The 25984-nt window shown below is 47.5% G+C and overlaps 1 protein-coding gene and 1 long non-coding RNA gene across 3 annotated transcripts in view; one reads left to right on the top strand and one right to left on the bottom strand.

The window, feature by feature from the left end:
* The window catches only part of camk1da (calcium/calmodulin-dependent protein kinase 1Da), a 72529-nt gene extending 48717 nt beyond the window's left edge, over positions 1-23812 (top strand). Inside the window, exons 3-11 of the mRNA XM_052460263.1 lie at positions 213-287; positions 9943-10081; positions 11699-11825; positions 16560-16635; positions 19137-19249; positions 19601-19679; positions 19775-19862; positions 20109-20394; positions 20506-23812. Coding sequence (XP_052316223.1) covers positions 213-287; positions 9943-10081; positions 11699-11825; positions 16560-16635; positions 19137-19249; positions 19601-19679; positions 19775-19862; positions 20109-20394; positions 20506-20630 — 1108 coding nt within the window. The 3' untranslated portion in view covers positions 20631-23812. The remainder of the gene's footprint in view (positions 1-212; positions 288-9942; positions 10082-11698; positions 11826-16559; positions 16636-19136; positions 19250-19600; positions 19680-19774; positions 19863-20108; positions 20395-20505) is intronic.
* On the bottom strand, positions 11836-16308 carry LOC127906807 (uncharacterized). Of its 2 annotated transcripts, XR_008062900.1 has the most exons (4): positions 15121-16308; positions 14485-14711; positions 14273-14378; positions 11836-13585 (listed from the first exon to the last, which is right to left on the bottom strand). It is a non-coding gene; the product is annotated as an uncharacterized LOC127906807 (long non-coding RNA). The 2 variants fall into 2 exon arrangements; XR_008062901.1 differs by lacking the exon at positions 14273-14378.
* Positions 23813-25984: the final 2172 nt, after the last annotated feature.

Genomic DNA, 25984 nt, shown 5'->3' with positions numbered 1-25984 from the left:
TATCAATAGACAGAAAGGAGGGAAAGGGTTTGGATAAGTCTTGGGATTATGTTTTATGTTCAGGTTTAGTAAGTGTTTGAGATGACTCTAGAACTGAGGTAAAGGTGGTGTAGATGGGGGTTGAGACAGTCTGGGATCGGATCATCTGTTTGAAGGGTTATAGTTATACATGACTAATAGACTAACGTTGTCTGTGTTTTCTGTCCCTCCAGAATCAAGCATGAGAACATAGTGGCTTTGGAGGACATCTATGAGAGTTCCAACCACCTCTACCTGATCATGCAGCTGTAAGTTCGCTCCCTCTCTCTCTCGCTCTCTCTCTCTCTCTCGCTCGCTCTTTCTGTCCCTCTCGCTCTCTGTCCCTCTCGCTCTCTGTCCCTCTCGCTCTGTCTGTCGCTCTGTGTCCCCCTCTGTCGCTCTGTGTCCCCCTCTGTCGCTCTGTGTCCCCCTCTGTCGCTCTCTCCTTCTGACTGTCTCGGTCTCACTCAGCACCCAGGAATGGGGCAAGGGGCTTTAGAGAGAGAGGGAGAGAGAGAGAGACAGTTGTAGAGAGAGAGAGGGAGAGAGAGAGACAGCTTTACACACATACACACACTTTATAAGCCCTCATTACTCTAATTAGACTTCCATTAAGACTGTCTACAGGAGAGGGAATGGGACCTGGCTCGTAGCGCTCAGCTAACGTTTACGTAACATTACTCTAACGTTACAGCAAGGCTAACGTGCCACTGCACTCCTGGCCACATTAATCAGCTGGAGTTATATCAGTCTGTCGAGGAGGGCGAGGAGTTATGGATTAAAGTGTGTTGTCAGTTGTGTGCAGGAAAGTAGAGCAGTTCTTAACTTTGATCATTTCATTTAGGTTATTGCTGAGTCACGGCACACAATGTTCTTAATTTCAGTGCTAACAGGCTGTCGAATTGAGAACAGAGGAGAACACCGGCCACCGTCTTTCACTTCACTCTTCTTCCAGTCTTCTGCCTCTCTCACCCTTCGCTTGTCTCTCTCTTCTCCTTTCTTCCTTCTCACCCCTGTTCTTCTCCCCCCTCACACCTCATCTTTCCTCCCTCACCTCTCACCTTTTCCCCTTACCTCTCCCCTCACCTGCAGCAGGTGTGAAATTATTCTCCTCTGCAGCAAGGCACCTTCTCATTTCAGGCTCTGATAAAGGTCACCTCACTCCACTTATGACACTTAACTTGGTAGAAGCAGGAATAACACCTCAGCAGGTAGGAATCTCAGCACTCATCGTAGATTTGAGTCGGTACACATCTGAGTCCATGTATCAAGCATCACCTCCGAGTATTTATTTGATTTATTTATTTAACCTTTATTTAACTAGGCAAGTCAGTTAAGAACAAATTCTTATTTACAATTACGGCCAAACCCGGATGACGCTGGGCCAATTGTGCGCCGTCCTATGGGACTCCCAATCACGGCCGGATGTGATACAGCCTGGATAGGAATCATCCTCAGAGGTTGACAGGTGTGGTCTGATATACAGTACCTGTGCTCTGAGTTGGATTTAACTTTGCGCTGAGTTTAACACATCAGGTCTGATATACCTGCACTCGGGAGTTTGACAGATCGGGTTTGATTTAACAGCGTCTGTGCTCAGAGTTTGACATGCTATGTCTGATCTAGCTGAGATTAGTTAGTTGGGTGTGGTGCTTCCATCTCTGGTTGGATGAAGAGCTGCTGTCTACAGCGATCTACAACCATGTCATCACCACATGGCTGATACATCCAATCCTGCTCAAATAAGTGAGGGTGAGATGGATGGAGAGGGAACGGTATGCCAGGCAGATGGAAGTGTGATATGAGAGGGAGAAGAGAGGGAGCGTTATGTCAGGCAGATGGAAGTGTGATATGAGAGAGAGAGAGACAGTTGTAGAGAGAGAGAGGGAGAGAGACAGTTGTATACAGAGAGAGAGACAGTTGTATACAGAGAGAGAGAGACAGTTGTATACAGAGAGAGAGACAGTTGTATACAGAGAGACAGTTGTAGGTAGAGAGAGAGTTGTAGAGAGAGAGAGTTGTAGAGAGAGAGAGTTGTAGAGAGAGAGAGTTGTAGAGAGAGAGAGAGTTGTAGAGAGAGAGAGAGTTGTAGAGAGAGAGAGAGTTGGAGAGAGAGAGAGACAGTTGTAGAGAGAGAGAGAGAGAGAGACAGTTGTAGAGAGAGAGAGTTGAGAGAGTTGAGAGAGAGTTGAGAGAGAGAGAGACAGTTGTAGAGAGAGAGACAGTTGTAGAGAGAGAGAGACAGTTGCAGAGAGAGAGAGAGACAGTTGCAGAGAGAGAGAGACAGTTGCAGAGAGAGAGAGACAGTTGCAGAGAGAGAGAGACAGTTGCAGAGAGAGAGAGACAGTTGCAGAGAGAGAGAGACAGTTGGAGAGAGAGAGAGAGACAGTTGGAGAGAGAGAGACAGTTGGAGAGAGAGAGAGACAGTTGAGAGAGAGAGACAGTTGTAGAGAGAGAGAGAGACAGTTGTAGAGAGAGAGAGACAGTTGTAGAGAGAGAGAGACAGTTGCAGAGAGAGAGAGACAGTTGAGAGAGAGAGACAGAGAGAGAGAGACAGTTGTAGAGAGAGAGAGACAGTTGCAGAGAGAGAGAGACAGTTGCAGCAGAGAGAGACAGTTGACAGAGAGAGAGAGAGAGAGACAGTTGCAGAGAGAGAGAGAGACAGTTGCAGAGAGAGAGAGACAGTTGCAGAGAGAGAGACAGTTGTAGAGAGAGAGAGAGACAGTTGTAGAGAGAGAGAGAGAGAGACAGTTGCAGAGAGAGAGAGAGACAGTTGTAGAGAGAGAGAGAGACAGTTGTAGAGAGAGAGAGAGAGACAGTTGTAGAGAGAGAGAGAGAGACAGTTGTAGAGAGAGAGAGAGACAGTTGTAGAGAGAGAGAGACAGTTGTAGAGAGAGAGAGACAGTTGTAGAGAGAGAGACAGTTGTAGAGAGAGAGACAGTTGTAGAGAGAGAGACAGTTGTAGAGAGAGAGAGAGACAGTTGTAGAGAGAGAGAGCGACAGTTGCAGAGAGAGAGAGAGACAGTTGCAGAGAGAGAGAGAGAGAGAGAGAGAGAGACAGTTGCAGAGAGAGAGAGAGACAGTTGCAGAGAGAGAGAGACAGTTGCAGAGAGAGAGAGACAGTTGTATAGAGAGAGAGAGACAGTTGCAGAGAGAGAGAGACAGTTGCAGAGAGAGAGAGACAGTTGCAGAGAGAGAGACAGTTGTAGAGAGAGAGACAGTTGTAGAGAGAGGGAGACAGTTGTAGAGAGAGAGAGAGACAGTTGTAGAGAGAGAGAGAGAGAGAGAGAGAGACAGTTGTAGAGAGAGAGAGACAGTTGTAGAGAGAGAGAGAGACAGAGAGAGAGAGAGAGACAGTTGTATAGAGAGAGAGAGACAGTTGTAGAGAGAGAGAGAGAGACAGTTGTATAGAGAGAGAGAGAGACAGTTGTATAGAGAGAGAGAGAGACAGTTGTATAGAGAGAGAGAGACAGTTGTATAGAGAGAGAGAGAGACAGTTGGAGAGAGAGAGAGAGAGAGAGAGAGACAGTTGTAGAGAGAGAGAGACAGTTGCAGAGAGAGAGAGACAGTTGCAGAGAGAGAGACAGTTGTAGAGAGAGAGAGAGAGAGACAGTTGTAGAGAGAGAGAGAGAGAGAGACAGTTGCAGAGAGAGAGAGAGACAGTTGCAGAGAGAGAGAGCGACAGTTGTAGAGAGAGAGAGCGACAGTTGTAGAGAGAGAGAGAGACAGTTGTAGAGAGAGAGAGAGACAGTTGTAGAGAGAGACAGTTGTAGAGAGAGAGAGAGACAGTTGTAGAGAGAGAGCGAGACAGTTGTAGAGAGAGAGAGACAGTTGTAGAGAGAGAGAGAGAGACAGTTGTAGAGAGAGAGGGATAGATAGATAGTTGAGCGAAAGCCAAAACGGAGCAATTGAAGCCAAGAACAAGAGGAGGGGATTTGAAGGGGGAGACAGAGAAAGAAAGCAGGCAGAAGACAGAGAGCGGAAAAAAAACCAATCTAAAACGTATCTGGAGTAGAACAAAGCTTGAATCTTTTCGACTCAGTCAGTGGCTATTTAATGATGAATGGAAAGGGTTGTAAAAGTGTGTGGTGTTTTACAGAAAATATAAACACGGTTGTGTTTTTTTTTCTTTTCTCCCCAACAACACTGAAACCATGTGAGTTAAACAAACCAAACCGTTGTGTTCTACAGAAGCAGCAGGCTCAGCCACAGGCTTGTGAATGTTACTGTTAAAACACCTTCACACCACTACCTTACTGTAGGAACCACTACAGCAGGGTCAGCAACACCTTCACACCACTACCTTACTGTAGGAACCACTACAGCAGGGTCAACAACACCTTCACACCACTACCTTACTGTAGGAACCACTACAGCAGGGTCAGCAACACCTTCACACCACTACCTTACTGTAGGAACCACTACAGCAGGGTCAGCAACACCTTCACACCACTACCTTACTGTAGGAACCACTACAGCAGGGTCAACAACACCTTCACACCACTACCTTACTGTAGGAACCACTACAGCAGGGTCAACAACACCTTCACATCACTACCTTACTGTAGGAACCACTACAGCAGGGTCAACAACACCTTCACATCACTACCTTACTGTAGGAACCACTACAGCAGGGTCAGCAACACCTTCACACCACTACCTTACTGTAGGAACCACTACAGCAGGGTCAACAACACCTTCACATCACTACCTTACTGTAGGAACCACTACAGCAGGGTCAGCAACACCTTCACACCACTACCTTACTGTAGGAACCACTACAGCAGGGTCAACAACACCTTCACACCACTACCTTACTGTAGGAACCACTACAGCAGGGTCAGCAACACCTTCACACCACTACCTTACTGTAGGAACCACTACAGCAGGGTCAACAACACCTTCACACCACTACCTTACTGTAGGAACCACTACAGCAGGGTCAACAAAACCTTCACACCACTACCTTACTGTAGGAACCACTACAGCAGGGTCAGCAACACCTTCACACCACTACCTTACTGTAGGAACCACTACAGCAGGGTCAGCAACACCTTCACACCACTACCTTACTGTAGAAACCACTACAGCAGGGTCAACAACACCTTCACATCACTACCTTACTGTAGGAAACACTACAGCAGGGTCAGCAACACCTTCACACCACTACCTTACTGTAGGAACCACTACAGCAGGGTCAACAACACCTTCACATCACTACCTTACTGTAGGAAACACTACAGCAGGGTCAGCAACACCTTCACATCACTACCTTACTGTAGGAACCACTACAGCAGGGTCAGCAACACCTTCACACCACTACCTTACTGTAGGAACCACTACAGCAGGGTCAGCAACACCTTCACATCACTACCTTACTGTAGGAAACACTACAGCAGGGTCAGCAACACCTTCACACCACTACCTTACTGTAGGAACCACTACAGCAGGGTCAACAACACCTTCACACCACTACCTTACTGTAGGAACCACTACAGCAGGGTCAGCAACACCTTCACATCACTACCTTACTGTAGGAACCACTACAGCAGGGTCAACAACACCTTCACACCACTACCTTACTGTAGGAACCACTACAGCAGGGTCAGCAACACCTTCACATCACTACCTTACTGTAGGAACCACTACAGCAGGGTCAGCAACACCTTCACACCACTACCTTACTGTAGGAACCACTACAGCAGGGTCAACAACACCTTCACACCACTACCTTACTGTAGGAACCACTACAGCAGGGTCAACAACACCTTCACACCACTACCTTACTGTAGAAAACATGGCAGCAAGGGTCAGCAACAGGCGACCCGCGGCATTTTAGTTTTTGGGGAAAAAACTATTGTAAAATCACCAGGAATTTAGGTTTCATTTAGGAAACGTATTCCCCCAAATAAAAAAGAGATGTGATCGTGTCTCAATGTAATCGAGGAATGAAACTATTGTTATTTTAAAATAATAATATATTTTTGGGGCTTAGTTGTGGTCAATTTGCAGTGTATCAATTATTATAATTATGTTCCATCCTCATCGACAGAAATCATCCCACGGCTGAATCTAGCTGACTACCACTGCACTGCAGTGTCTGACACTGCTGAGCCAGACAACTACACAGGAGCACACAGGGCCACTGTACAGCTCAGATTACACTCAGATAAAGGGACAACCTGATACTGTTCTGACAGAGAGTGAGAGAGGGGGGGGTGAAGGTAGAGAAAGGGATGAGGAAGGGACAGCGATAGCAAGAAAGAGAGAGAGACTGAATGGAAAGATGATTGAGTGTGTGTGTGCCTGCAGTATGGTGTGTGTGTATTGAAAGGGAAGTAGATTTGGCTCCTGTCTGATTGCCATGGTCTCCCTACGCAAATGGTTACGTAATCCTGCAGGATGGTGGCCCATCTCCTCCGTCACTACCACACCGTTATGTCCAGCCAACGTGTGTGTGTGGCTTAGCCTTTTGCTTGTCATCCCCTGCCACGCTCGTCTTGGCTGGAAAAAAGTCACTGTTGGCAGAGGAGAGAGAGCGAGAGAAGAGATGGAGCGTGGGGATATAGAGGGAGAGAGGATAGAAAGGGCGAGCGAGCAGAGCAGATTAGCAATTTCTTATCTCCTTTTTTTCAGAAACTTCATTAGAATGTGTGTGTGTGTGTGTGTGTGTGTGTGTGTGTGTGTGTGTGTGTGTATTCAATATTCATCCAATGCAAACCTCTGTGGTTTCAGAGAAAAACATAAACTCAGCAAAAAATCCTCACTGTCAACTATTTATTTTCAGGAAACTTAAAATGTGTAAATATTTGTATGAACATAAGATTCAACAACTGAGACATAAACTGAACAAGTTTCACAGACATGTGACTAACAGAAATGGAATAATGTGTCCCTGAACAAAGGGGGGGTCAAAATCAAAAGTAACAGTCAGTATCTGGTGTGGCCATCAGCTGCATTTGGGGCGGCAGTGCATCTCCTCCTCATGGACGACACCAGATTCACCAGTTCTTGCTGTGATATGTTACCCCACTCTTCCACCAAGGCACCTGCAAGTTCCCAGACATTTCTGGGGGGAATGGCCCTAGCCCTCACCCTTCAATCCAACAGGTCCCAGGCGTGCTCAATGGGATTGAGATCGCTGGCCATGGCAGAACACTGACATTCCTGTCTTGCAGGAAATCACACACAGAACGAGCAGTATGGCTGGTGGCATTGTCAAGCTGGAGTGTTATGTCAGGATGAGCCTGCTGGAAGGGTACCACATGAGGGAGGAGGATGTCTTCCCTGTAAAGCACAGAATTGAGATTGCCTGCAATGACAACAAGCTCAGTCCGATGATGCTGTGACACACCGCCACAGACCACGACGGACCCTCCACCTCCAAATCGATCCCGCTCCAGAGTAACGCTCATTCCTTCGCCGATAAACGCAAATCCGACCATCACCCCTGGTGAGACAAAACCGCGACTCGTCAGTGAAGAGAACCTTTTGCCAGTCCTGTCTGATCCAGCGATGGTGGGTTTGTGCCCATAGGTGACGTTGTTGCCGGTGATGTATGGTGAGGACCTGCCTTTACAACAGGCCTACAAGCCGTCAGTCCAGCCTCTCTCAGCCTATTGTAGACAGTCTGAGCACTGATGGAGGGATTGTGTGATCTGGTGTAACTTGGGCACTTGTTGTAGAAGCCATTCTATAGCTGTTTTGCAAGTGTGATGTTCGGATGTACCGATCCTGTGCAGGTATTACACGTGGTCTGCCACTGCAAGGACGATCAGCTGTCCGTCCTGTGTCCCTGTAGAGCTGTCTTGGGCGTCTCACAGTATGGACATTGCGATTTATTGCCCTGGCCACATCTGGAGTCCTCATGCCTAAGGCACGTTCACACAGATGAGCAGGGACCCTGGGCATCTTTCTTTTGGTGTTTTTCCGTCTGTAGAAAGGCCTCTTTAGTGTCCTAAGTTTTCAGAACTGTGACCTTAATTGCCTACCATCTGTAATCTGTTAGTGTCTTAACGACCGTTCCACAGGTGCATGTTCATTAATTGTTTATGGTTCATTGAACAAGCATGGGAAACTGTGTTTAAACCCTTTACAATGAAGATCTGAAGTTATTTGGATTTTTACGAATTATCTTTGAAAGACAAGGTCTGGAAAAGGGCACTTATCTTTTTTTGCTGAGTTTATTTGACCCTATGCTTAATCTCCCTCAGTGCAGTAACGAGAGGTGCAATGAAACTGGTCCATCTTGTGTAGTATAGGCTGTTATTATAGATTGACAGTTATGTTTGTATCTTATGGCGGTTAAGGTTAGAATTGTGATTGATTTAAGCTGATCCAAGATCAGTATTTAGTTCTAGTTGAGGCTGTTTACGGTTCAGTGTGTGGGTTAATCGGAATACCAGTAAGGATCGTGGTTACAGCGCCCCCATGGGGATCAGAGGAGAGGAGCAGCCCCTCAGGCTCCTGCTGCACCGTCTGTCAACTCCGTACTGAGGAAGAAGGTACAGTACATTTGCTTCCCAAACGCCATACACAGGGGCACCGAGAGAGAGACTTTATTGGGTCAATATGAAAGTACTAACATCAGTGGATCAAAACAGTACTTCCTGGCAGTCCTTGGCGTGACATGACTTTCTATTGAAGGTCAGCTGTCTGTTTATCAATAGAGTATATACGAGGACTGCAGCCAGATGCCTTCAGGGGACATGTCAAACATGAGACCGCGTGACAACAGAAACAGTCGGTGGGGTCAATACAGGAACCAGGAGAGGGAGCTGTGTACCTGTGGAAATGCAAAATGTCCTTCCTCCGTTGTTTCCATATTGTGCTTGTCAGTACAAACGGAGACCAGTCATAAGAGACAGATTCTACCCCATTAATCTTCTTACCGTACATACTAGGCATTTTAATTTCTCTCTTGGTTCTAAAGCATGTTAAACCTAATATAGAGTCATTTGAATTACATTTATTTATTTTAATCCCTTCCTCAGAACTAGTTTTTACGGACTGTGGCACTATTAGAGATGAGTGGTTGGCTACTCCCCCTTGTGGTGGAATGTGACAGAAAGCTACTTTACCCCGACAGTCAGCCAGAGACCTCCAGTATTTACAAAGGTTCTCTGCAGTGCTACGCAGTGACGACACCCTGCTCAGATACAGCGGAGTGCCACTAAGCTAATGACCAGTGCACTGAGCTGTTCTGTTAGTGGCAGACCCAGGATCAGTTTACCCTTTCCATAACCATAAGGGACGGCCGGACAGACTACAAATCTGTCCTTAGATCAGTGCTTAGCAGCCATCTGCCCTGTGCCAGCTAGCTGTTGAGGACTGAGGAAAGTTCTGGGATGTTCAGCTTCTGGCCTGTGGCTGTTCTGGCGCTTTAAAAAAAAAAAAAATCTGGCTTAGAGTCTTTAAAACAAACCTGTAAAACAGCAAGGGCACTGTCTGACACACACACACACACACAGTCTGAAGCTTAGCTATCCTCCACTGTGTGAATCTATGATCTGAGAAAAATGAGGCACCTTTTTTCTCAGTTTCTTTGTTTTATATTTTGTTTCCCTCCCATCTCCTGTCCCCTCTCTCTCTCTCTGCTACAGTTCTCCCTATACAGTTAGTTTTAGACTGTATGGTGCACTTTGATTGGTCGTGATAGTATGGGGCATGAAGGGTTAAGTTTAGTGGAGCGGCGGGTTAGAATGGGTCAAAGCATACCCCCACTGTGGGGTACACACGTGTGTCACACACACACACATACACACACACACACACACACGCATATGGTTGAATGGAGGCAGATTCGTATAGCTCCTAAATTAAGTCTCAGTGGATCTGTCTCATGATAACCGGTTCCCTCCAGATGTGTGTTTGTGTCTGTTTTACTTACCTTGTTTACTGACCCCCTCTCTGTCTGTGTCACAGAGTCTCGGGAGGTGAGTTGTTTGACCGTATCGTGGAGAAGGGGTTCTACACAGAGAAAGATGCCAGTACTCTCATCAGACAGGTGCTAGACGCTGTCGACTACCTCCACAAGTTGGGCATCGTCCACAGAGACCTGAAGGTGACGGTGACACACTCACACACACAAACCCTGTCCCCCCTGCATCTTGACATGAGCGTGTCACTTGTGTTTTATGGGCCGTGATTCATTGCGGTGGTGAGGTGCAGCTTGCGTTTGTGATTTATGCCGCTCAGCGGGTCACAACACGCAGAGGCTTCTGTGAAATATACCACATAGCGGACTCCACTGAGATAGGAGTACGGTCATACGGCCTCATAAAACAGACGACAACATAACTGTACTGTGTTGAAGGGTTATAGACTGTAGAAAGAGAAGGAAGGAAAGCGCTACTAAGGTACACAATAGTACATTTTGGTAGATAGAAGGTGCTCTTTGGTAAACGGGGTAAATTGGTCATCAAAAAGGAAGGAGGGCCTCCCGGGTGGCGCAGTGGTTAAGGGCGCTGTACTGCAGCGCCAGCTGTGCCACCAGAGACTCTGGGTTCGTGCTCAGGCTCTGTCGTTACCGGCCTCGACCGGAAGGTCCGTGGGGCCACAATTGGCCTAGCGTCATCCGGGTTAGGGAGGGTTTGGCCAGTAGGGAAATCCTTGTCTCATCGCGCACCAGCGACTCCTGTGGCAGGCCGGGCGCGCTAACCAAGGTTGCCAGGTGCACTGTGTTTCTTCCGACACATTGGTGCGACTGGTTTCCGGGTTGGATGCGCGCTGTGTTAAGAAGCAGTGCGGCTTGGTTGGGTTGTTGTCATGCATAGGTGTAATAGGTGACAGGAGAGTCAGGCGCAGGAGAGTCAAATGGAGTGTAAATATGGAGTCTTTTAATAAAGTTCCAAGAGTATGCTCCATAACAATAAATGTACAAACAAACAAAAAAACATGCGCACCTATACACACACACACACAGACACACACAGGACCCACGCACACCTACACACACACACACACACACACACACACACACACACACACACACACACACACACACACACACACACACACACACACACTACACTGACAACAAATCAATCTCTGACAAAGACATGAGGGGAAACAGAGGGTTAAATACACAACAGGTAATGAATGGGATAGAAAACAGGTGTGTGGGAAGACAAGACAAAACCAATGGAAAATGAAAAAAGGATCAATGATGGCTAGAAGACCGGTGACGTCGAACGCCGAGCACCGCCCGAACAAGGAGAGGCAACGACTTCGGCAGAAGTCGTGACAGTTGTGTATCGGAGGATGCATGACCTTCAACCTTCGTCTCTCCCGAGCCCGTACGGGAGTTGTAGCGATGAGACAAGATAGTAGCTACTAAACAATTGGATACCACGAAATTGGGGAGAAAACGGGGTAAAAATAAAAAAATAAAAAAAAAGAGGACCAAGGCACTCTTCATATAATTAATTAAAATGGCTTTATTAGTATGGCATTTTCAATAGAAACAAAGTTTTATTTTTATTTTTTTACAACGCATTTCGGCTGCATGGCCTTCGTCGGGGAGTACTATTGAACATACCATACAAATGATTACGGTTTTATATCTACAGTAGGTTCAGGGTAAGTAGAGATCCAAGGATGGGAGAGCTCCGTTTGTGGTTAACACGATCCCTCCATCTCTCCATCTTACTCGCTCTCTCTCTCTGTCCGCTCTCTCCAGCCAGAGAACCTGCTGTATTTTAACCCCCAGGACGAGTCTAAGATCATGATCAGTGACTTTGGTCTGTCCAAGATGGAGGGCAGCGGGGATGTCATGTCGACCGCGTGCGGAACGCCGGGATACGTGGGTAAGAAGAGATGCCCCCCCCCACCCCATAACCTTAAATGTCCTTACTTAGAAGTTAATGCCACTTGTTAATATACCTTGTGTCGTCAGCTACTGAAATGTTAATACTGGGAGCAAGTCTTTTTGGGGTTTTAGGCTACCGTCCTTTCCAAAGTCATATGCTACATTGTCTAAGTGCTCACTCTTACTGAGTGTGATGCCATCACTGTGCTTTACATAAATGACACACTGCATAATACAGTATACTGTAGGTGAAATCCCACTGCTTTAATTATGTGCGTGCAATGGGGGAGGGCGCATCTGTGTGCAGCTCACACACACAGACATCCTGCCTCTGGAGTAAGAAGGTCTTATCACACGCTGACAGACCCTGCCCCCAGTCGCCTGCTTTCCCCTTTTTAGCAGAGCGACTGAGTCAGACGGCCAACATGGCGGGGCGCTCTACTGCAGTTCACTATGCGCTAGAGGGCTGTCAACTCTGTGCCACACATGGGGATTTATATACTGTAGCCCTGGCTGTGTGTGTGTGTGTGTGTGTGTGTGTGTGTGTGTGTGTGTGTGTGTGTGTGTGTGTGTGTGTGTGTGTGTGTGTGTGTGTGTGTGTGTGTGTGTGTGTGTGTGTGTGTGTGTCAACTCTGTGCCACACATGAGGATTTATATACTGTATCCCTGGCACTGTTTTTGCATGTGTGTGTCTTTGAGTGTTAGTTTGTGTGTGTGCTTTTTCATCTTGTCAAGAGTGTGTGAGAGACACAGATGTTTACAATATTTCCATGACAGAACCTTTCACATTGACGTTTAGGACGGTACCTCTGGTAGTCAGACACTCTGAAGACTCATGTTGACGTGTAGGACGGTACCTCTGGTAGTCAGACACTCTGAAGACTCAGCATGTTGACTTGTAGGACGGCACCTCTGGTAGTCAGACACTCTGAAGACTCATCATGTTGACTTGTAGGACGGTACCTCTGGTAGTCAGACACTCTGAAGACTCAGCATGTTGACTTGTAGGACGGTACCTCTGGTAGTCAGACACGCTGAAGACTCATCATGCTGACTTGTAGGACGGTGCCTCTGGTAGTCAGACACTCTGAAGACTCAGCCTGTTGACTTGTAGGACGGTACCTCTGGTAGTCAGACACTCTGAAGACTCATCATGTTGACTTGTAGGACGGTGCCTCTGGTAGTCAGACACTCTGAAGACTCAGCATGTTGACTTGTAGGACGGTACCTCTGGTAGTCAGACACGCTGAAGACTCATCATGTTGACTTGTAGGACGGTGCCTCTGGTAGTCAGACACTCTGAAGACTCAGCATGTTGACTTGTAGGACGGTACCTCTGGTAGTCAGACACTCTGAAGACTCATCATGTTGACTTGTAGGACGGTGCCTCTGGTAGTCAGACACTCTGAAGACTCATCATGTTGACTTGTAGGACGGTACCTCTGGTAGTCAGACACTCTGAAGACTCATCATGTTGACTTGTAGGACGGTACCTCTGGTAGTCAGACACTCTGAAGACTCATCATGTTGACTTGTAGGACGGTGCCTCTGGTAGTCAGACACTCTGAAGACTCATCATGTTGACTTGTAGGACGGTACCTCTGGTAGTCAGACACTCTGAAGACTCATCATGTTGACTTGTAGGACGGTACCTCTGGTAGTCAGACACTCTGAAGACTCATCATGTTGACTTGTAGGACGGTGCCTCTGGTAGTCAGACACTCTGAAGACTCATCATGTTGACTTGTAGGACGGTACCTCTGGTAGTCAGACACTCTGAAGACTCAGCATGTTGACGTGTAGGACGGTACCTCTGGTAGTCAGACACTCTGAAGACTCATCATGTTGACTTGTAGGACGGTACCTCTGGTAGTCAGACACGCTGAAGACTCATCATGTTGACTTGTAGGACGGTACCTCTGGTAGTCAGACACGCTGAAGACTCATCATGTTGACTTGTAGGACGGTACCTCTGGTAGTCAGACACTCTGAAGACTCATCATGTTGACTTGTAGGACGGTACCTCTGGTAGTCAGACACGCTGAAGACTCATCATGTTGACTTGTAGGACGGTACCTCTGGTAGTCAGACACGCTGAAGACTCATCATGTTGACTTGTAGGACGGTACCTCTGGTAGTCAGACACTCTGAAGACTCATCATGTTGACTTGTAGGACGGTACCTCTGGTAGTCAGACACGCTGAAGACTCATCATGTTGACTTGTAGGACGGTACCTCTGCTAGTCAGACACTCTGAAGACTCATCATGTTGACTTGTAGGACGGTACCTCTGCTAGTCAGACACTGAAGACTCATCATGTTGACTTGTAGGACAGTACCTCTGGTAGTCAGACACTCTGAAGACTCAGCATGTTGACTTGTAGGACGGTACCTCTGCTAGTCAGACACTCTGAAGACTCATCATGTTGACTTGTAGGACGGTACCTCTGGTAGTCAGACACTCTGAAGACTCATCATGTTGACTTGTAGGACGGTACCTCTGGTAGTCAGACACTCTGAAGACTCATCATGTTGACTTGTAGGACGGTACCTCTGGTAGTCGGACACGCTGAAGACTCATCATGTTGACTTGTAGGACGGTACCTCTGGTAGTCGGACACGCTGAAGACTCATCATGTTGACTTGTAGGACGGTACCTCTGGTAGTCAGACACTCTGAAGACTCATCATGTTGACTTGTAGGACGGTACCTCTGGTAGTCAGACACTCTGAAGACTCATCATGTTGACTTGTAGGACGGTACCTCTGGTAGTCAGACACTCTGAAGACTCATCATGTTGACTTGTAGGACGGTACCTCTGGTAGTTAGACACTCTGAAGACTCAGCATGTTGACGTCTTATCTGCCGGCTCCTGTCCACACCCCTACATCCACATGCAAGTCAGTTAGCAGACACTTGTTTAAGTTCATCCATCGGGAACTATAGTCGGTGTACTGTAGGCCAGCTAAACAACACCTTGCTAGTTAACCTCCCTGGGATATGTGGGACGGTAGCGTCACACTTGGCCAAAAGCCAGAGAAAATGCAGAGCGCCAAATTCAAATTAATTCCTATAAAAATCTCACTTTCATGAAATTACACATGTAAGATACCAAATTAAAGCTACACGTGTTGTGAATCCAGCCAACATGTCAGATTTCAAAAAGGCTTTTCGGCAAAAGCAAACGATGCTATTATCTGAGGATAGCACATTCATAAACAAAAGAGAGAACATATTTCAACCCTGCAGGCATGACACAAAACACAGAAATAAAAATATAAATCATGCCTTACCTTTGACGAGCGTCTTCTGTTGGCTCCAATATGCCCCATAAACATCACAAATGGTCCTTTTGTTCGATTAATTCCGTCCATATATATCCAAAATGTCCATTTATTTGGCGCGTTTGATCCAGAAAAACACAGATTCCAACTTGCGCAACGTGACTACAAAATATCTCAAAGTTACCTGTAAACTTTGCCAAAACATTTCAAACTACTTTTGTAATACAACTTTAGGTATTTTTTAAAGTAAATAATCGATAAATTGAAGACGGGATGATCTGTGTTCAATACAGGAAGAAAACAAACTGAAGCATGTTTTCTGGTCACGCGCCTCTATCAAACAGTACACATGAAGTGACCCTCGTTCAAGATGGCCGTACTTCTTCATTACACAAAGGAATAACCTCAACCAATTTCTAAAGACTGGTGACATCCAGTGGAAGCGGTAGGAACTGCAAGCAAGTCCCTTACAAATCTGGATTCCCAATGAAAACCCATTGAAAAGAGTGACCTCAAAAACAAAAAAACATCTGAATGGTTTGTCCTCTGGGTTTCGCCTGCTACATAAGTTCTGTTATACTCACAGACATGATTCAAACAGTTTTAGAAACTTCAGAGTGTTTTCTATCCAAATCTACCAGTAATATGCATATCTTATCTTCTGGGGATGAGTAGCTTTTCATACAAAATTACAAATGCTGCCCCCTATCCTAGAGAAGTTAATGACATTGGAAGTGTCTCATCCTCCCTCTATCCCACAATCTCTTCAGATGAGGCCACTGCAGTTTTTGTCCCTCCATCCCTCCCTCCCTTTTCTAAAAGGCTGCAATGTGACGGTTGCTGCATTAGAAATGCTGCTAAATATAGCAGCTACTGGATGATGGCATTGAGAAGCCTGCATTCCTGAGGTATGAATAGCCCAGGGTTAGCGCCTGGCTGAATTAAGACCAGACTCTGTGGTTTGGACAGGCCCACCATCAGAGAGCGGACACACGCATACACATACTGTGTACAAACACACACACACACACACACACGTCGGCCATATTGTTAGAGATACGCAACATACGCTCAGCCCAGCACACACAGTGCCTGACTGTCTGTGGGTGTGCGTGTTTCCTGTGATCTGTATTTACCTCAGTCTTCAATATTGTTCTGTTTGTCGACCGTTGTTTGGGTGAGCTCAGTTCTATTTTGGCTGGGCTGTTATCATTGATTAGTCTGGACAGGCTTCTCTCAGTCTCGATAATCGCCCACGGGGGTGGGGGGGGTCACGGCCTCTGATAGGATGAGCTCCAGCTCTGGGCTTGACAGCAGGGTAATCCAGGGGGAGAACACGTCTCTGTGTCCATTTCTCCATCTCTGACTGTCTCCAGTTATGTCATCAACGTCTCATCCCCCTCTCTACATCTCTCCCTTCGTCTCTCTCTCCTTTTTCTCTCTCTCAGCTCCAGAGGTTCTTGCTCAGAAGCCCTACAGTAAGGCAGTGGACTGCTGGTCCATCGGAGTCATTGCATACATCCTGTAAGTTTCTATAGTCAATTGTTCAACTCCTACAGACATGCTATGTGTTCCCATACCCAGTCAATGCCATGAGGGCAGAATTCACAGCTTTATATTGAGGGCCTTGGTTTGGATCCTTCTAGAGTGCAGCTGCATTTCACAAGTTCGCACACACGTTTGACTTATTGTGCGTGTGTGTTTGTCTGTGTGCGTGGATGTTTGTGTGTTTTGTAATGGAGAATGACACAACATCATGCCTCTTTCTATTCCTTTCATCAGAGCCAGATGTTGGTCTGCTACACTCTGCTCTGCTCAGTCACCATGTATGGACATAGTGCTTCTGAGGAGAAAAAACAGACTTTTCAACATGTCTCTCTTTTTTGTTTTTCAGCCCTCTGTCTGTGTGTGGACAACCTCTGAGTCAGAGGGCAGATTTAGCGCTGTGTGTGTTCCAGCTCTCGTGTGTGTGTGTGTGTGTGTGTGTGTGTGTGTGTGTGTGTGTGTGTGTGTGTGTGTGTTAGGGGTTAGAGTTCAGGGTTGGGGACAGGGAGAATGGGGGTTAGAGTTCAGGGTTGGGGACAGGGAGAATGGGGGTTAGAGTTCAGGGTTGGGGACAGGGAGAATGGGGGTTAGAGTTCAGGGTTGGGGACAGGGAGAATGGGGGTTAGAGTTCAGGGTTGGGGACAGGGAGAATGGGGGTTAGAGTTCAGGGTTGGGGACAGGGAGAATGGGGGTTAGAGTTCAGGGTTGGGGACAGGGAGAATGGGGGTTAGAGTTCAGGGTTGGGGACAGGGAGAATGGGGGTTAGAGTTCAGGGTTGGGGACAGGGAGAATGGGGGTTAGAGTTCAGGGTTGGGGACAGGGAGAATGGGGGTTAGAGTTCAGGGTTGGGGACAGGGAGAATGGGCGTTAGAGTTCAGGGTTGGGGACAGGGAGAATGGGGGTTAGAGTTCAGGGTTGGGGACAGGGAGAATGGGGGTTAGAGTTCAGGGTTAGGGGCGGGGTGAATAGGGGTTAGGGGCGGGGTGAATAGGGGTTAGGGGCGGGGTGAATAGGGGTTAGGGGCGGGGGGAATAGGGGTTAGGGGCGGGGTGAATAGGGGTTAGGGCGAGGTGAATAGGGGTTAGGGGCGGGGTGAATAGGGGTTAGGGGCGGGGTGAATAGGGGTTAGAGTTTATCGTTAGGGACAGGGTGAATAGGGGCAATGGAACAATAAAGGCTGTGAGAACGATTGAAAGGTGTGAGTTACCTCGGTCGTTAGAGCATCAGGGCAAATCTTCCTCATCCGCTGAAAACGTTCCTCATTTTTGCTCCCCTCTCCCTTTCTGTGTTGTTCTTGGCTCTCAATGGTTTGTCGCTCTGTGATGTGCAAAGCAGGCTCTGCCCTCTGGTTCTATCTCTCACCCTTCTCCTCTTCCCTTGTTCTTTCTCCCGTCCCAATAGCTCAGACATCCTTCTGTTCGTCTCTATTTTCACCTGTTTATCCATCTCTGTCCATTTATTGATGTAGCTGTTATGGAACTCTCCATGCTTACACAGCTTTGGATATAAGGATCACTAGGTGTCACTGGGTCATTAGAGGGTGTGTGTGTGTGTGTGTGTGTGTGTGTGTGTGTGTGTGTGTGTGTGTGTGTGTGTGTGTGTGTGTGTGTGTGTGTGTGTGTGTGTGTGTGTGCGCTCCTGTCACCTCTACTGTACACATGGGGAGGATAAATAAATGTCTGAGAAACAGAGTCAGTCAGTCCAGCTGGTGGATTAAACTGTGAATGTTTGTATGTTCAATAAGTAGTCCTCAAACATCCTTGCGAATAGCCTAGGCAATATTAAATTAGACCAAATATGTGTTTAGAGTTCAAGTAAATAGATTAAATCCAAGAATATCCAGTTGTGGATGGTAGTGTTGGGTCGAGGCCCGACGTTGGACCCCTTGATGTTTCCTCAGTGAGTTCCCAGTGGTCAGTGAGCTACTCCTGTCTTGTCATTTAGCCATTAGCACGGGCCTCGGAACTCGTTAGCCGATTTCCGAGCGCCTCCACACAATCCGGCTCGGCATGCCTGGTTGGGTCTCTCCTCAGGTGTGACGAGATCGCATCAGGTAATCAGGTGGAATAATCGCTCCGGCTCCTGCGGAGGAATGGCGCGCAAGTCTTTAACCAAATGTGAAAGCACAAAAACAGAAGGCTCATTGCGGCCACATCAGAACAGCTTCTCGATGAAGAAAGGCATTTTAATGAGGTTCGATCATAATGGCGGCTAATGTTTTCTATGGAAATAATTTTGCCACAAGAAGTTCAATTAGTCCAGGATGAGGTTAGGAGAGCAGACAAAGAAAAGGTTTCGGATACATTACATTCACCTTGTCAGTTTGTTATCAATTGAATGGTTGTTCCAGCATTTGTCTCATTCGTCATCATGTTATTCTATTATCATCTTGAAAGGAAACGATTCCCTGAAGTTGGAAGTGAATGCATGTTAACTTTTTTTTTTTTTTTTATGAGCTCACTTCCTGTCTGTGTCTGCAGGTTGTGCGGCTATCCTCCATTCTACGATGAGAATGACTCCAAGCTCTTTGAGCAGATCCTCAAAGCAGACTACGAGTTTGACGCGCCATACTGGGACGACATATCTGATTCAGGTAAGCTGTGTGTGTGTGTGTGTGCGTGTCTAATGGAGTGATTGATCCCCTTCAGACAGAGCTCTTCTTCCTCCCGTCTGGCAAATATGGACACCACACCACCATAGCTACTTTCTCTATGCTGTGACGTCGTCCTCTTGGAATTTGTGTGTGTTTTTAAGAGGTCATCACAGACCTGATGTGAGAACCCTATATTCTCCAGTCTAACCAGTAAATGGAAGAGAGCGGAGGCTTCGTCCAGGTGTTCGGTACACTGGCCAGGGAGTGTGGGAAACCATGTGCCTTGAACTGTGGACTGTTTGTGTATGTTGTGATGAGTGTGAGCTACTGTTCCCTCGTGGGTTTTCACAGCCAAAGACTTTATCGGCAGTCTGATGGAGAAAGACCCGGCGAAGCGCTTCACCTGTGACCAGGCCCTCAGACACCCATGGTGAGAGAACACACTGATCGTAAACACGCTTGCGCGCACACATACACTCATGTGGGTATTATGGGATGTTAAAGTGTCTGTGTGTGTGTGTTCAGGATCGCTGGGGACACGGCCCTCTGCAAGAACATCCACGAGTCTGTGAGCAGGCAGATCAGGAAAAACTTTGCCAAGAGCAAATGGAGGGTACGTTTGCATGTATGGTAATAAATGTCTGAGTGTCATTCAAGTGTCCGAGTGTGTCTGAATGATTGCTTATTTAATGTAGTGTTTATAAATCATACACTGGTCTCTTCCTCTCTCTCTTTCCTCTCTCTCTCTCTCTCTTCCTCTCTCTTTCTCCCTCTCTCTCTCTCCTTCTCTTGCTCTCTTTTCTTCTCTCTCGCTCTCTTCTCTCTCTCTCTCTCTCTCTCTCTCTCTCTCCCTCTCCAGCAAGCCTTCAATGCCACTGCAGTGGTGCGACACATGAGGAGACTGCAGTTGAGCAGCAGTATGGGCCAGAGCATGGACAGCTCTCACCCTCACCCTCCTAACAGCCGGGCCGCACAGATGCAGAACCAACGGAACCAGGCCAACCAGAACCAGGCCAACCAGACTCCCAACCAGACCCCTAGCCAGAGCTCTACTCAACCCTCTCTGAGTCCAAGCCAGACTCTGAGCCAGAACCCTAATGCAGCCATTATGAAGAGCTTTTCTGTGGACTCACCTCACAAGGACTGTAAGTGGACAAGTATGCATCCACACAAACACATAAACCATGAACTAGTAAACACCAACTACCAGTTTGTTAGTTCTGACTGTGTGTTCATAGCCTCTGTTCTCCCCCCAGGTGCCCCAGCCACTCCCACCCCCTGCAGCCTGGCGTCTGCAGCCTCCTCTGTCCCCTCCGGGGGGGCGGAGCTCGCCCGGCCCCACCCATCCACTGTTGCCACGGTACTAACAGAGACTAAGTGACGCCAGGTCCCGCGGGGGACCAGCTGGGAGGCTACGGCGCTGTGAGAGATAGAGAGGGGTGAAAACCGCACCCTCCCCTTCCTTACCGTGCCCCTACTACCCCCACCCAGCCTGCCCCCCGCCCTGCCCCTCCCCCACGCTGCATCTGGGAGGACTGGGAGAGCAGAGGACTCTAAACCCATTGCACCAATCACAACACGCCATACTCACCTTGGACACGCCCATTGTGTCGACTCTGTGGACCCACACCCACTCCGAGAGCATTATTAATTGGTTTACATTTTGAGTGTCTGTTTCTGTCCGAAACCATGATGAGTGAAGTGGGTGTGTTTTCAGAAGCTGCCGTCGGATTGGGCGTTGTCTACGTCAGTCAAACTCAATTTCCCTGTAGTCTTTCCGGCATCTTCTAGAAGGTCCTACTTGTGAGTTTTTAAATTCTGTTTATTTTCTTGTCTTCATCCTCTGGGTTAACAGTTACCAACTGGATCATTTTTCATTTGTGTTTTCTTGCGCTTTTTCCCCCATGTTTATGTTCGCGCCCGTGTTTAAGACGTGCTTTAAAAGTACCATAAGACTGTTGAGTGACGTCTCAGCGCTTTATCTATTTGCACGTTGAGGTTTGGACGCGGTTTCAGACCTAGATAATGTGTGTACAGCTACCAAGTTAGACTCTTCATCTACGTGAATTTATCAGACAGAGAATGGAGATTGTAAACAGTTTTAAAATACCCAAAATGGGGTCAGAGCATTGTACAACTTATTTGTTAAGGGAAACATGCACTATGTTTAATTATTGTCTTACTTTATAAGACTTTTATAACGACCACCCTATATGGGACGCATATACAGTATATTATAGAACACACTGCAGGTTTGGGATGGAGTTGGAGAGTGCTGGACAGGGATGCCCCCTGTTAAAGTTTGAACCATCACCGGTTAGTTACCTGTGGGGTTTCCCATCCTAAAGATCAGGGGCTACAGGTGGGAAACCAGGCACTTCCAAATGTGCCTCAGAAAAAGCCCATGAAAAAGAGCAGCCATCTCTGTAGTGTCGTGTAAGCATGGGGAAACCCTGACGTACTGTATCAGTTTCCCAGGATCCAAGACGGTGGAGCTGTTGTCTCTACCCTCATCCCTTTTACAAAGCCATGACCTCACCACAAGAGCCATCATTGTGATGACATCATCAACCGGCACCCAGTACACAAGTTCTCAGGGATTTGGACTGGGCGCCGTGGTGACCCTTGTTGCTGTAGAAACCGGTCGCGAGCATAGATTTGTCTACACAGTTAGATGCAAGTCCAACGATCCCTTTATGTCATTGTAATGTCTATCCAAAGCACTGTTGAAACAGAATATGTGGACACTGATTATACCTGATTAAACACTGATGGTTAGCTATGAGCTCGACCTGCAACCCTGGCCGATCCCCACTGAGAAATGAATTGTTTTGAAACGAAGGACTGAACTCTGATAATCTGGAGAAAGATGACAGAAGACCAGATGTTTTCTATTTCTCTCCCCCTTACCTTCTCCTTTTCTCTCTGTCCCACCCCTCCCCTCCCCTCCCTCCCTCTCTTTTTCTTTCTAGTTTCTTTAAGACCAGTTCACTGTATACTGTAGAAGTTTCACCCAACACTGGGACTGTTACGCTCATGACACCAGGGTCCCCTAACCAGACTATGGCCAGACACAGCCCTGCATATAGACTACATATAGAGGTCAAAGTGCGGTATTATTATCTGGCTTCGTGGTGCTGGGTCAACCATCATTAAGTGTGATGTCATCGACTGGATTATCTTAGGGGGTGGGTGCGCTTTACTTTAGGGCTCCGTTTTTGTTAATTTATTTATTTTAATCGAGGCAAGCATGTATTGTTTTCTGATATGAATGGATATATTTGTTGGAAACGTCTTGTGAATATGAATGCTAATTTGTAAGATAACCTATGCGAATGTTGTGTAGTGCGTGTGTGTGTGTGTTTGTGTGTGGGGGGTTGATTTGTATTCTCTTTGGAATGTTTAATGTGTTTTAAATTAGCTACAGCCCCCCACACCTCCATCCCGCACCACACCAAGCTTTGATACCACGATATTCAGAGCACACCGTACTGAACACTCAGTAACTGCCATCTACGGCGTTACCATGGAGACGACGCCATCAATATTCTAAACAATATCCAACTAAAGAAAATACAAAATAAAACCATTTTAAATTTAAAAGCAAACTCAGGCTTTAGTTTGCAATGTGTATAAACGTTGAAGCTTTGACTGATACGACATCCACTGTTTTTACACGTATCTGACTAAGTCATCGGTCGTCCACTTTACCCCCTTTGCTCACTGACACTACGGCAACAGGCGTCCCAACACACCTAAACACATGCCCATGATCAGCTGTCATGAGAGAGAAAAGAATCCCACAATGCATCGCAACGCTTTTTTCTGAAGATGAAATGCAAAGCATGTTGAAAAGTGCTTAAAGAAATCCAACTCCACAAGTGTTTGCATTAACTTTTATATGCCATTGTATGATGTGAGTATCTGTATCTAAAGAAGAAGATCAATGTGTCCATAGAGAGCAGAGTATTGTTGGGGACCACTGCATCTCCCTGTGGGTTCCTGTGAGGTCCAGAGCCCGGGGAATGGGCCATATTTACGCTGCATGTGACCAAAACAATCCTCCATCTTGTGTGGCGGTCTCTCACTAACGACTCCTGGTAGATGTTCCCCTTAACCACAGATCTAGGATCAGAAAACTCTCCCTCAATCTAAAGCTTAACCATTAGATCCTAACTCAAACATAAATCTCGGATCGGAATATCCTCCCTCAATCTGAACCCTAACTAATAGATATACTAACAACCATAGATCTAGGATCAGCATATCCTCCTTTGATCTGAACCTAAACCATTAGTGGGAAGAGAAAATATCTGACCTTGTATCAGTGGTAAGGGGCAACTTTCTTCCTACTTCGTTAAGCAGACACCACCTTCCATTTTGTGTGGCAGAGTGAGTTTCCCTGCCACTCTTACTGTGCTGTGATGACCTTCTGTTATGGGGCTTGTATATCCGATGCCTTCGACAATCATGTGCACATATCAGTTACCATGATGACGACAGAGGCCAGAATGACTGATTTAGTTTTTTTCTCTCCTGAAATAAATCCTGAACAATCATAAAGCAACAGTCTCTGTGTGTCTGTGTGCAGCGACTGCTACACTTTAATCCATTCAAAGTTTGTTTTTGCGCTTAGATTGATTTCCACTTCTAATTGGCTTGTTTGTTGACCCCTGACCTTTTTGCCTTGACGACCAGAGAAAGATTAGAAAGGAGTCGTGTCCCTCCATAACCCTTCCATACACACAACCCCTGACTTCAGACACACCACAGATGCTCAACAGACAGACATTTGACAGACGTCTAGCAGATTCACAGATGTTACTCTCACAGACCCACTTCAGGTCCAGCTATGACCCTGGGTCTGAGTGAATGTGAAGACACATTGATCTACATGCTCACAAAACAATTGCCTCAGGCATCAATGTTGTTTTCCCAATACACTTTATTTCTAATTGTGTAGCAAATGACTGTTAATTCACTAATATAGTTAGAACTAGCCACTTATAGCCAAGTGTGATTGGACTTAATTGGTGAAAGTGGTCTGAGATTGCCCTGTACTTCTTCTGGAACTGGGGGCCAATTCAAACTGCTGCCACATTACGCACCTCTCATACTCACTCCTAGCATGTCAGCCTCTCTCCTCTCACAGTTATTGACCTTTGAACCCGTACAATGGATCTGGACTCTGAGTCGTGTGCAAATTCCAACCCATTCGTCTTGTTTACATTGCCCCCCCCCCCTCTCTGCGTCTGTCTTTTTGCTCTCCTGGTCAGAGGAATGCAAAGAGAAGCTCAGGGAGATCATTCTCTCATAGACGTTAACAAACGCAATGCAACACACACACTTAGACACACGCACAATATGACATTCTCGGAGCGAGTTGAGCAAGTGTGGGTGGGGGGGGCCTGCTGTTGTTGGACGAGAGGTTATGGTGCGTGTGAGTGGTGCGGGGGGATAGTTGAGGTTTTGGGTTCCCTGATCTTTTTGCCTTTTAAAGTGTTTCCCACTCTCTCCTCTGTGCCCAGATACACAGCCCCTCATCCCTCCCACTCTCTCCTCTGTGCCCAGATACACAGCCCCTCATCCCTCCCACTCTCTCCTCTGTGCCCAGATACACAGCCCCTCATCCCTCCCACTCTCACCTCTGTGCCCAGATACACAGCCCCTCATCCCTCCCACTCTCTCCTCTGTGCCCAGATACACAGCCCCTCATCCCTCCCACTCTCTCCTCTGTGCCCAGATACACAGCCCCTCATCCCTCCCACTCTCTCCTCTGTGCCCAGATACACAGCCCCTCATCCCTCCCACTCTCTCCTCTGTGCCCAGATACACAGCTCCTCATCCCTCCCACTCTCTCCTCTGTGCCCAGATACACAGCCCCTCATCCCTCCCACTCTCTCCTCTGTGCCCAGATACACAGCCCCTCATCCCTCCCACTCTCTCCTCTGTGCCCAGATACACAGCCCCTCATCCCTCCCACTCTCTCCTCTGTGCCCAGATACACAGCTCCTCATCCCTCCCACTCTCTCCTCTGTGCCCAGATACACAGCTCCTCATCCCTCCCACTCTCTCCTCTGTGCCCAGATACACAGCCCCTCATCCCTCCCACTCTCTCCTCTGTGCCCAGATACACAGCCCCTCATCCCTCCCACTCTCTCCTCTGTGCCCAGATACACAGCTCCTCATCCCTCCCACTCTCTCCTCTGTGCCCAGATACACAGCCCCTCATCCCTCCCACTCTCTCCTCTGTGCCCAGATACACAGCTCCTCATCCCTCCCACTCTCTCCTCTGTGCCCAGATACACAGCCCCTCATCCCTCCCACTCTCTCCTCTGTGCCCAGATACACAGCCCCTCATCCCTCCCACTCTCTCCTCTGTGCCCAGATACACAGCCCCTCATCCCTCCCACTCTCTCCTCTGTGCCCAGATACACAGCCCCTCATCCCTCCCACTCTCTCCTCTGTGCCCAGATACACAGCCCCTCATCCCTCCCACTCTCTCCTCTGTGCCCAGATACACAGCCCCTCATCCCTCCCACTCTCTCCTCTGTGCCCAGATACACAGCCCCTCATCCCTCCCACTCTCTCCTCTGTGCCCAGATACACAGCCCCTCATCCCTCCCACTCTCTCCTCTGTGCCCAGATACACAGCCCCTCATCCCTCCCACTCTCTCCTCTGTGCCCAGATACACAGCCCCTCATCCCTCCCACTCTCTCCTCTGTGCCCAGATA

This window comes from Oncorhynchus keta, chromosome 13 (genome assembly GCF_023373465.1).
Source record: "Oncorhynchus keta strain PuntledgeMale-10-30-2019 chromosome 13, Oket_V2, whole genome shotgun sequence".
In the NCBI taxonomy this organism is placed as follows: Eukaryota; Metazoa; Chordata; class Actinopteri; order Salmoniformes; family Salmonidae; genus Oncorhynchus; species Oncorhynchus keta.
Note: the sequence above shows the minus strand (reverse complement) of the source record. Positions and strands in the feature narration are given on the sequence as shown.